Source organism: Oncorhynchus mykiss, chromosome 3, assembly GCF_013265735.2.
Source record: "Oncorhynchus mykiss isolate Arlee chromosome 3, USDA_OmykA_1.1, whole genome shotgun sequence".
In the NCBI taxonomy this organism is placed as follows: domain Eukaryota; kingdom Metazoa; phylum Chordata; class Actinopteri; order Salmoniformes; family Salmonidae; genus Oncorhynchus; species Oncorhynchus mykiss.
Genome location: NC_048567.1, coordinates 57,320,206 through 57,331,008, shown reverse-complemented (window position 1 = coordinate 57,331,008; position 10,803 = coordinate 57,320,206). Strand labels below are relative to the sequence as shown.

The window sequence follows — 10,803 nt, the reverse complement described above, 5'->3', positions numbered from 1 at the left end:
TACAAAAAATAGTACATAAAACTAACAGTATTACATGTCAAGATACATTTTCAATTTGTATTAAAGTTTTATGGTGCGTATTGCTTTTTTGTTTTTACATTTACTGATCATTTCAAAATAATATTTCAATTCTATCTTCAATAATGTGAAGAGGGTTTTGTTCTCCGCCCACTTCATTTTATGGATAAAGAATAAACAAATGAGCTGTGAATGTTAAATCACCGTCCATATCATTTGGATCAAAATAAAACAAAATATCAGTCTCTCCAATGAACATTAATAGTAGTTTATTTTAAAATAAAATCTTCTAACTCACAACAAAATCTTCTGACATAAGAACAAACTGATGACGTGTTTCTGCGCATGAGCTTAGCTAGCCAACGTCGCCATGACATCGTTTATAAGCGTGATCGGGGATTTCTATTGGAGAAGCAGTTTTAGTCTATCTTCATACTGTACTGTACTGTTTTATGAAAATCCATGTCATGTGACATTAGCACGGAAACTACTTCCGCCTGGAATTATTCAATTGTTGATTGACAAGCCTTTGAACGAATCAAAAAACGCAAATAGACCAGTCTGCCCAATCACAACGAAGAAAGGGCAGAATTTTATCTCTTGAAGTCCATAATTCGCTCATAGATGGTATCGAATGGAGGTGGAAAGTTTAATGTTTGTTAACATATGGTTGAAACCTTTACTAGAATATGAATGGAATAACATACTCAAACTTTGATAATCTCGAACATGTTTTGAAATTAGGCGAAACATTTGAGAAACACCCAAAAGGCGCTTACCACACGGTGAGATGTAAGTGGCATTTTGATCATACTTGCTAGCTAGCTTGCTATGATACTATTAGCTAGCTAGTTAACGTTAATCCCCAAAATGTATGATTCAAATTAAATAGCTAGCTACTTCGTCTAAATCGATGTCACTTTATTAAAAGTGATCTAGTGGTCCATTTAGAGTCCTTAGTTTAAACCGTTCTATTACATGTTTGTACTTTTAATTGGGCTTTTGGCTAGCCGCACTTGCTTCTGGCATCCATTGATTCGTTTGAGTAGCTACAACAATAGTGGTGGCCTTGTGGCTCCATCTGTTGATGAACAATGGTAACTTCAACTTCATTTTATCAGAATGGACCAAACCAATGATGTTTTTGTGCGTAGCCTTCAGTCTGCCCATATGCTTTGCTGTGTAATTCAGTAGTTTGGAGCTCAGACTGTTCTTATCTCTTTGATCCAGATGACTTTAAACCAGCCTCCATTGACACCGCCTGTGTGGGGGAGCTGGAGGTGGGAAAGGGAGAACTAGTTACTATCACACTGCCCAATCTGGAGGTAAGAATTAAGCACATAAATTATCCCCTCCTTTAATCTCTATATCCAGTGATCAACTGATTACCTTGATTTTCCGCTTTAACATAGGGATCCACTGCCCCTGTAACAGTCTTCAAAGGATCCAAGAGGCCTTATATGAAGGAATGTATTCTCATCGTAAACCACGATACTGGAGAGTACCGTCTGGAGAAACTCAACAGCAACATTGCTGTCAAGAAGACCAGGTGGGTGGACAGACTACGGTCAACTTGTTTATTTGGGCAAACTGTAGCAAAACATTTTTGCAATGGAGAAACAATAAGCATTTCTTATTGGACACTAACTCCCCATTTTGAACTGCTTCCTATCTAGATTATCTTGTCATTCTGATTTGCATTACATATTTAGTTGTTAACTATAATCGTTTGTTTGTTGTCAGGGCTGAAGGCAGCAGTAAGATCCAGTCTCGTATAGAGCAGCAGACCAGTCGTCTGAGCCAGCAGATGAAGACTAGTGGTAATGGTAGCAGCAGCAAGACCCCAGCAGGCTCCAAGAGCTCTCCTCCCAAAGAGAATATGTCCCCTGCCTCCCCCATGGATGACATTGAGAGAGGTATGTAACCACAAGTAGAGCATCATGTGTAAAAGCTATCCTTCTCTCAAACCATCTAATAAAATATTCCAGTAATTTGACATTTGTGCTGGGGACAAGTGTGATATCCATAGATTAGGACATCATTTATTTATTTCAATTGACTGATTTCCTGATATGACCTGACCAGTGAAATCTTTGAAATTGTTGCATGTTGGGTTTTATATTTTTGTTCTGTATATTTGTACAAATTCTAGTCCATGGTCATATCAATTTGTGTGTGTGTGTGTGTGTGTGTGTGTGTGTGTGTGTGTGTGTGCGCGCTACAGAGCTAATGGCAGAGGCGCGGGTCATGGACCAGATGAGTAGTGGGGACTCGTCCTCAGACTCCCACAGCTCCTCATCCTCCAGTAGTGGGGACAGTTCCAGCGGTAGTGACGCTGAGGACGAGTCCCGGCACCCCCCTCCCCCTAGACCCCCTGGGGGTCCCCCCACAGGGCCACCACCCCACCAGGGCATGCCTGTCCTCACCACTGTCACCACCACCACCTCCCCACCATCACCAACTCGCAGTGGAGGACACCTATTGAGCACACTAAGTAAGTTCATCCCTATATCTTCCTGTCTCTCTCGCTCTCACTTACTTTCTGTGTCAGTCTCCTCTCCTGTAAAACTCTAATAGTTCACTTAATTTCACTTTGTGACAAAACAAGAATCATTATACCATCTAAACCGCTCTGAAATATAATTTAAATAACCAAAAAGATTGTATTTTCAGCTGTTTGAAGCTGGTGTACAAAACAGAAAGTAAAAGCAACTTAAGAACAGGAAGCATAGCATCTTAGACTTGCTTTCAATGAGAGTTTGGTTGGTCGCCCAAAAAGTTACACATCACTGATTTCTTATTTGTTTCACAAGAAAAAATATTTTGCATCTTCAAAGTGGTAGGCATGTTGTGTAAATAAAATGAAACAAACCCCCCAAAAAATCTATTTGAATTCCAGGTTGTAAGGCAACAAAATATAAAAAATGCCAAGGGGGTGAATACTTTCACAAGCCACTGTAGTCAAAGATGTAATCAGAGGAGATGATGACCCTCTGGCTTGGTGGAGAGGGAATGATGGTCGCTTTCTGCTCTTGGCCAACTTCGCTTGCAAAAAGCGTTCTGTCTGAATGTGTTTTCAGTAGGCCAACGGCAGGCAATATTGTTACCCTGCTCCGCAGTCTATTAAAGCTAGAAAAGGTGAACATGCTTGTGTTCCTTGCCAGAACATTGTCAGCTAATATATAATGACAGGAAAAATAGTCAATGGTTCTTCATTGCACTTTTTATTTGTTTAATTTTCAAAGCCTGTATTCACACATGCATCCTAGGCCAAAATGTTCTGTGCCTTAAAATACTTATTTGGAGTGTCATTTTTTGGGGTAATTTAACACTTGTTTATTTAGTAATGTGTAGCCTATCCAAAGGTGTGTTAGTCTTTTTATAGGGGACATTTCTTCTTTTTTTTGTTCCTGCTTACCGAAAGTGCTGCTTTTGGAGCTTATGTAATGCCAGTTGCGCAATTCAAGGACGCGAATAAACACTTCCACAATAACAGAAATATTAATTTCTAAGTTTAACTTGTAACGGTAACGTTTACTTCATTGGTTTGCATGGTGTTTCCGGCTGCACACAATTTGTTTTTCCTGAAGCTTTGGTCAGTTGGAGGCCAGAAAATTAAGGTTTCTTTTAACTTCCCATTTGATTATTCTATATGGCAATTGTTGGTTCTCTCTTTCTCATTATTACCATATCATGTTTTTTATGTAGGCTATTCACCAACAACAACTTTCTGAGATCGAACTCTGTTACTGGCCTCCTAGATTCATTTGAAAGTTGATCATGACATTTTGCTCAGCTTTTGGCACGCTGCGCTGCATCTACAATATACATTGTAGACCTACTCTTGCATTATGTGAATAGTAGGCTAAGTCTACCTACCTACCACATATTTATTGAAAAAGGCTATGGCAAATTGGAGTAGGTAGGTAATTTGGCATGTCTGTAAAAAAAATTATATATATATATACACCTACTCATTCAAGGGATTTTCTTTATTTTACAATCTTCTACATTGTAGAATAATAATGAAGACTTCAAAACTATGAAATAACACATGTAATCATGTAGTAACCAAAAAAGTGTTAAACAAATAAAATATATGTAAGATTTTTCAAAGTAGCCACCTTTTGCCTTGATGACAACGTTGCACACTCTGCATTTTCTCAAGTTTCATGCACCTGGAATGCATTTCAGTTAAAAGTGAATTTGTTGAATTTCTTTCCTTAATGCATTTGAGACAATCAGTTGTGTAGTGACAAGGTAGGGGTGGTATACAGAAGATAGCCCTATTTGGTAAAATACCAAGTCCATGATATGGCAAGAACAGCTCAAATAAGCAAAGAGAAATGACAGTCCATCATTACTTTTTAAGACATGAAGGTCAGTCAATCCGGAAAATTTCAAGAACTTTGAAAGTTTCTTCAAGTGCAGTTGCAAAAACCATCAAGTGCCCTGATGAAACTGGCTCTCATGAGGAGCACCACAGGAAAGGAAGACCCAGACTTACCTCTTCTGCAGAGGATAAGTTCATTAGAGTTACCAGCCTCAGAAATTGCAGCCCAAATAAATGCTTCACAGAGTTCAAGTAACAGACACATCTCAACATCAACTGTTCAGAGGAGACTGTGAATCAGGCCTTCATGATCAAATTGTTGCAAAGAAACCACTACTAAATTACACCAATAATAAGAAGACTTGCTTGGGCCAAAAACGCGAGCAATGAACATTAGACCGGTGGAAATCTCTCCTTTTTTTTTTCTTTTTTTTTTTTTAGTCCAAATTTGAGATTTTGGGTTCCAACTGCAGAGTAAGTGATTGGACGACCTCTGCCTGTGTGGTTTCTACCGTGAAGCATGGAGAAGGTGGTGTGGGGGTGCTTTGCTGGTGACACTGTGATTTATTTAGAATTCAAGGCACACTTAACCGGCATGGCTACCACAGCATTCTGCAGCGATACGCCATCCCATCTGGTTTGGGCTTATTCCCACTATCATTTGTTTTTCAACAGGACAATGACAACCAAAAACTGTAAGGGCTAATTGACCAAGGAGAGTGATGGAGTGCTGCATCAAATTACCTGGCCTCCACAATCACCCGACCTCAACCTAATTGAGATGGTTTGGGATAAGTTGGACCGCAGAGTGAAGGAAAAGCAGCCAACAAGTGCTCAGCATATGTGGGAACTCCTTCAAGACTGTTGGAAAAGCATTCCTCATGAAGCTGATTGAGAGAATGCCATGTGTGTGAATCTGGCAAGGCAAAGGGTGGCTACTTTGAAGATTCTTACACGGAACCCAGACCGGCTGCGCGCGTGTACCATCGTGCATAAATGTATTTTGTCCCCCTACATCAAACGCGATCACGACACGCAGGTTAAAATATTTTAAAAACTCTGAACCAATGACATTAATTTGGGGACAGGTTGAAAAGCATTAAACATGTATGTCAATTTAGCTAGTTAGCTTGCACTCGCTAGCTAATTTGTCCTATTTAGCTAGCTTGCTGTTGCTAGCTAATTTGTCCTGGGATATAAACATTGAGTTGTTATTTTACCTGAAATGCACAAGGTCTTCCACTCCGACAATTAATCCACACACGAAACGGCCAACCGAATCGTTTCAAGTCATCTCTCCTCCTTCCAGGCTTTTTCATCTTTGAATTTATATGGTGATTGGCATCTACACTTTTACCACGACAACCGGCAAAACATTTAGTCTTAGTCTTATACCGACGTGGGTATAACCAATGAGGAGATGGAACGTGGGTACCTGCTTCTATAAACCACTGAGGAGATGGGAGAGGCAGGACTTTCAGCGCGATCTGCGTCAGAAATAGAAAGGAGTTATATTTTAGCCCTTGGCATCGCAGACACTCGTTGGCGTGTGCGAGCAGTGTGGGTGCAATAATTGAATAACATGGATTTCTAAATTTATTTTGCGGCCCACGCGACGTCTGGTCAGCATGTTAAATATATTTTGATTTGTGTAACACTTTTGGTTAAATTATTCCATAGGTGTTATTTCATAGTTTTGATGGCTTCACTATTATTCTATGATGTAGAAAATAGTAAAAATAAAGAGAACCTTTGAATGAGTAGGTGTGTTAACTTTTTACGTGTGTGTATACACTACCGTTCAAAAGTTTGGGGTCATTTCCTAGTTTTAGAAAGAAAAGCAAAAATGTTGTCAATTTTTTAAATAACATCAAATTGATCAGAAACAAAGTGTAGACATTGTTAATGTTGTAAATGTCTATGTTGTGAACGTCTACGTCTCACAAGTCCTCAACTGGTAGCTTCATTAAATAGTACCCGCAAAACACCAGTCGCAATGTCAACAGTGAAGAGGCGACTCTAGGATGCTGGCCTTCGAGGCAGAGTTTCTCTTTCCAGTGCCTGATAGGGCTTTTTCTTTTTAACTCTGCCTAGAAGGCCAGCATCCCGGAGTCGCCTCTTCATTGTTGACTTTGCGACTGGTGTTTTGTGTATACTATTTAATGAAGCTGCCAGTTGAGGTCTTGTGAGGCGTTTGTTTCTCAAACTTGACACTAATGTAGACACCAGTTTGCGCTGTTCTGTGATGGGAGTAGGACACAGCATTACATGAGATATTCAGTTTCTTGGCAATTTCTCGCATTTCTCGCCTTAATTTCTCAGAACAAGAATAGACTGGTGAGTTTCAGAAGAAAGTACTTTGTTTCTGGCCATTTTGAACCTGTAATCCCACAAATGCTGACGCTCCAGATACTCAACTAGTCTAAAGGCCAGTTTTATTGGTTCTTTAATCAGCACAACCTTTTTCATCTGTGCTAACAGAAAACCCTTTTGCAATTATAATGATCAATTAGCCTTTTAAAATGATAAACTTGGATTAGCTAACACAACATGCCATTGGAACACATGAGTGATGGTTGCTGATAATGGGCTTCTGTATGCCTGTGTAGATATTACATAAAAATTCTGCCGTTTCCAGCTACAATAGTCATTTACAACATTAATGTCTACACTGCATTTCTGATCATTTTGATGTTATTTTAATGGACAAAAAAAAGAAATGTCCTTATTTTTTAAAGAAAAGCTAAGTGACCCCAAACTTTTGAACAGTAGCCAAAAGTTTTGAATGACACAAATATACATTTTCACAAAGTCTGCCTCAGTTTGTATGATGGCAATTTGCATATACTCCAGAATGTTATGAAGAGTGATCAGATGAATTGCAATTAATTGCAAAGTCCCTCTTTGCCATGCAAATGAACTGACTCCCAAAAAAAACATTTCCACTGCATTTCAGCCCTGTCACAAAAGGACCAGCTGACATCATGTTAGTGATTCTTTTGTTAACACAGGTGTGAGTGTTTGTGAGGACAAGGCTGGCGATCACTCTGTCATGCTGATTGAGTTCGAATAACAGACTGGAAACTTCAAAAGGAGGGTGGTGCTTGGAATCATTGTTCTTCCTCTGTCAAATATGGTTACCTGTGAGGAAACGCGTGCCATTATCATTGCTTTGCACAAAAAGGGCTTCACAGGCTATTGGATATTGCTGCCAGTAAGATTGCACCTAAATCAACCATTTATTGGATCATCAAGAACTTCAAGGAGAGCGGTTCTATTCTTGTGAAGAAGGCTTCAGGGCGCCCAAGAAAGTCCAGCAAGCGCCAGGACCGTGTCCTAAAGTTGATTCAGCTGCGGGATCGGGGGATCAACACTGCAAATATTGACTCTTTGCGTCAACTTTATGTATTCGTCAATAAAAGCCTTTGACACGTATGAAATGCTTGTAATTATACTTCAGTATTCCATAGTAACATCTGACAAAAATATCTAAAGACACTGAAGAAGCAAACTTTGGAAATTAATATTTGTGTCATTCTCAACTTTTGGCCACGTCTGTACTATTGTCTGACACATCATGATGTCATCGCCATTGACGATGTCTGTCAAACATGGTTGATTTACGATTTATACCGTAATATCGCCCAACCCTAATGTAGGCTATACTGTACGTGTAAGACCTATACAGAACCTAGTCAGGCTAGAAGTGTGTTTTTCCAATTCTCTATATTGTGTCATGGTATGGGGGTGTTGATGTTAAATGCACCACTTGAACTCTATGGATTTATAACTTTCCCACTTCCACCTTTTTGCAGAGAATGACCTGCAATTAAGTGAGTCGGGCAGTGAAAGTGACGATGACTGACCAGTGAGTGACCACTATAATGCTGTGGGTGTGTTCAAGAGGTCAGTCTGTGGACAGCTGCACTGACCTCCAGATGGATGGGCGTCCTTTACAGTTACAACAGAAGTGGAATAAGAAGATGGAATATGGATGTGATCTTCTTAATGCCAAACAAGACTGCACCCCTACACCTCCGGAAGCAACACCGCTCAGCACCCCACCAGCATTTCAGTTTTAATGTGTCTTAATTCTATCAATAGTCTGACTTGTCTGTCTGTTAGTGCCTTTTTGACAGACATGGGCCAATAGTTGTGATCAATTCTCTTATCTACACATTTGAACTGGATTATTTTCACTGTACAGTTTAGTATTTACTAGTTGGCCAAAGTGAACTGGGAACCATACTCCTGATTCGAACAGACAAGGTACTGCTGTTATCAAGGATAGCGTCAGTGTTTTATTAGTTGTAGTACTTAGCCTTTCTGCTGTGAAATAATTACTCTTAAAATATAGGGAATAGGTTGAAGCAGTCATATCATTTAGTTTATTAGGAATTATCTTCAAGTTACTTTTTTTGTTTAATATATTTGGCCAAGCAACATATCAAGGTGGGGGGTATTTGAGGAAACTATTGCACTACTTGAAATGGATTGATTTAGCCTAGTGTGGGGTACACGCAACTTAGATTTTGCTCAGTGTTGCTACTTAATGTATTTGAAAGATTACTTGGCTTTGTAGCTTTAAACCTTCAATACTTGAATCTGACTTATGATTATTTATATTTAACATATTTACTCAAAGACCAACAGCTTATTATATTCTATGGGCGTCAGAGCAATGGAGGTGTAGGTAAACTCGTAGTGCCTGTAATTAGAACTGCTTTTCCGTTCACTACGATCTCTTCTGTTGCTATTGTTACAGGGGTGAGTCTCCAAAAGTGCTTTGCTGATTTGATTCATCGACTCGTTCTAAAGAATGCATTGGAGAAGAAGGCTTGAGGGTATTAAGCTTGGATCTTATCCATTTGAATATTAAGAAAGAGGTGATTCGTCAAGGAATTCATGAGACACGTGAGGAATCCAGGAAAGACTTCTGAGAAAGAGCCCAGGTCATATCTCGTATCTTGCTACTGCACCATCTCTGTAAATAGGAAATTTGTGTTTTATGTTAGAACATATGGTGCGTCGCAATCTCTCCTTTCTCCCGAAGTGTGCACTTGTTCACTTCCCTTCATGGATTCGAAAGGAAATCACTGGCAAATGGAATCTCTACCTTGCCCATGCCTCCACCAATCCAATGACTTTATATTTGTGGGGAGTTGTGAATGAGTGCACACTTCAGGAGAAAGGAGAGATTATTGGGATGTAACAACCATGACCTCTCATAACAAACTCGGGCAACTGGGAAAGAAGGGCAGAGAGTGAGGAAACAGCCTCTGACTGGATAAATAATGAGAAATTGTAATAATAATAATAATAGTAATATGTTGGAAGAATTTTGGATTCAGTAGGTGGTCATGAATAGGTAGCTATTTTGACTTTTTTCATTTTCGATAAATAAAACGTTATTGTTTGTCCGCGTTTGTGTTAGGTCTCTTTTATTTATCTTATTATATGTTGGAATACTTCGTTATGCACTATTCTCTTACTCAAGTTGGGGGGGGGGGGGGAAACCCCAGATGCTGTGCAATACGAATATAGTTTTAAAAAACTTTGCAAATTAGAAATTCTGCCAGTGATATTCCTAGATGTAAATTGAAATGTTACCAAATAAAGAAACATATTGTGATTTGCTATCAGAGGGATACATTTGGCAAGGCCCCATCTTTTTTAGATACCCCTACCCAAGGTAGAACAAAACAACCATGTTTTTTTCACATCTCTGTCTCCCGTTTATGAAACGGATGTTTGTGTAAAAATATTTTACTGCAAAAGTGGTTAAATTGATAGATATTGGGACATACCCCCTAAACTCTAAAAGTACAGAATAATGTCTGGCTTGGGGTGGGCCACAAACTAATTTAACCCAATATTGCAAGCTCTGACATTGCTAAAATGTGGAATACAAGTAGTCAGTTGTCTGCCCTATATACACAAACAAACATCATTAGGGTATTGTCACAATAATTTTCAATTCCAATGATAACTAACAATCAATAGCTTTGACCAATCCCTGAGGTTTGTAAGACCATGGGTTTAATAATAATTAGGCAAAGACTCAGCTAAAGGTTAGTACAGTTTATTCACGAGAACGTTCTGAAGTCCATTATACAAAGACATCCATTTTATACCTTGCTCCTTACTTACGCACATACTTCCACACAAACAGTAGATATCCTACGCACATACATACACACGAACAGTAGGTGAGTTGTATCTTTTCCCCATAGTTCTCACCACTGTGTATCACTACCCAGCCGACAGTTCCATTCCCCCGAGATTAGAGAAACCTTGAGAAGTACTCCCTGTCCTATCATAAGTTTCTCTGAGTTTTAGCCTGGTCGGGTCAAACAGTTGAATTGTTCTCAGTATTTTCTTAGGCACACTGTCTCGCCTATACTTCTAAATGGTCTTAACCTGTCCTTAACCTGTCCTTCTAAAAGTCTTAA

The 10,803-nt window shown here is 39.3% G+C and overlaps 1 protein-coding gene across 1 annotated transcript; it reads left to right on the top strand.

The window, feature by feature from the left end:
• Window positions 1–612: 612 nt before the first annotated feature.
• LOC110520278 (ELL-associated factor 2) lies at window positions 613–9,771 on the top strand. Its single transcript, XM_021597465.2, has 6 exons — window positions 613–810; window positions 1,249–1,343; window positions 1,431–1,567; window positions 1,762–1,934; window positions 2,243–2,512; window positions 8,167–9,771. Exons 1-6 carry the CDS (start codon window positions 708–710, stop codon window positions 8,214–8,216), a joined length of 828 nt encoding a protein of 275 aa, XP_021453140.1. The 5' UTR covers window positions 613–707; the 3' UTR covers window positions 8,217–9,771.
• Window positions 9,772–10,803: the final 1,032 nt, after the last annotated feature.

Coding starts and splice junctions, on each gene's coding strand:
- LOC110520278 (XM_021597465.2), top strand. CDS start 708: ATGAATGGAATAACATACTCAAACTTTGATAATCTCGAACATGTTTTG. Junction 1,344..1,430: donor TCACACTGCCCAATCTGGAG/GTAAGAATTAAG, acceptor GCTTTAACATAG/GGATCCACTGCCCCTGTAAC. Junction 1,568..1,761: donor ATTGCTGTCAAGAAGACCAG/GTGGGTGGACAG, acceptor GTTTGTTGTCAG/GGCTGAAGGCAGCAGTAAGA.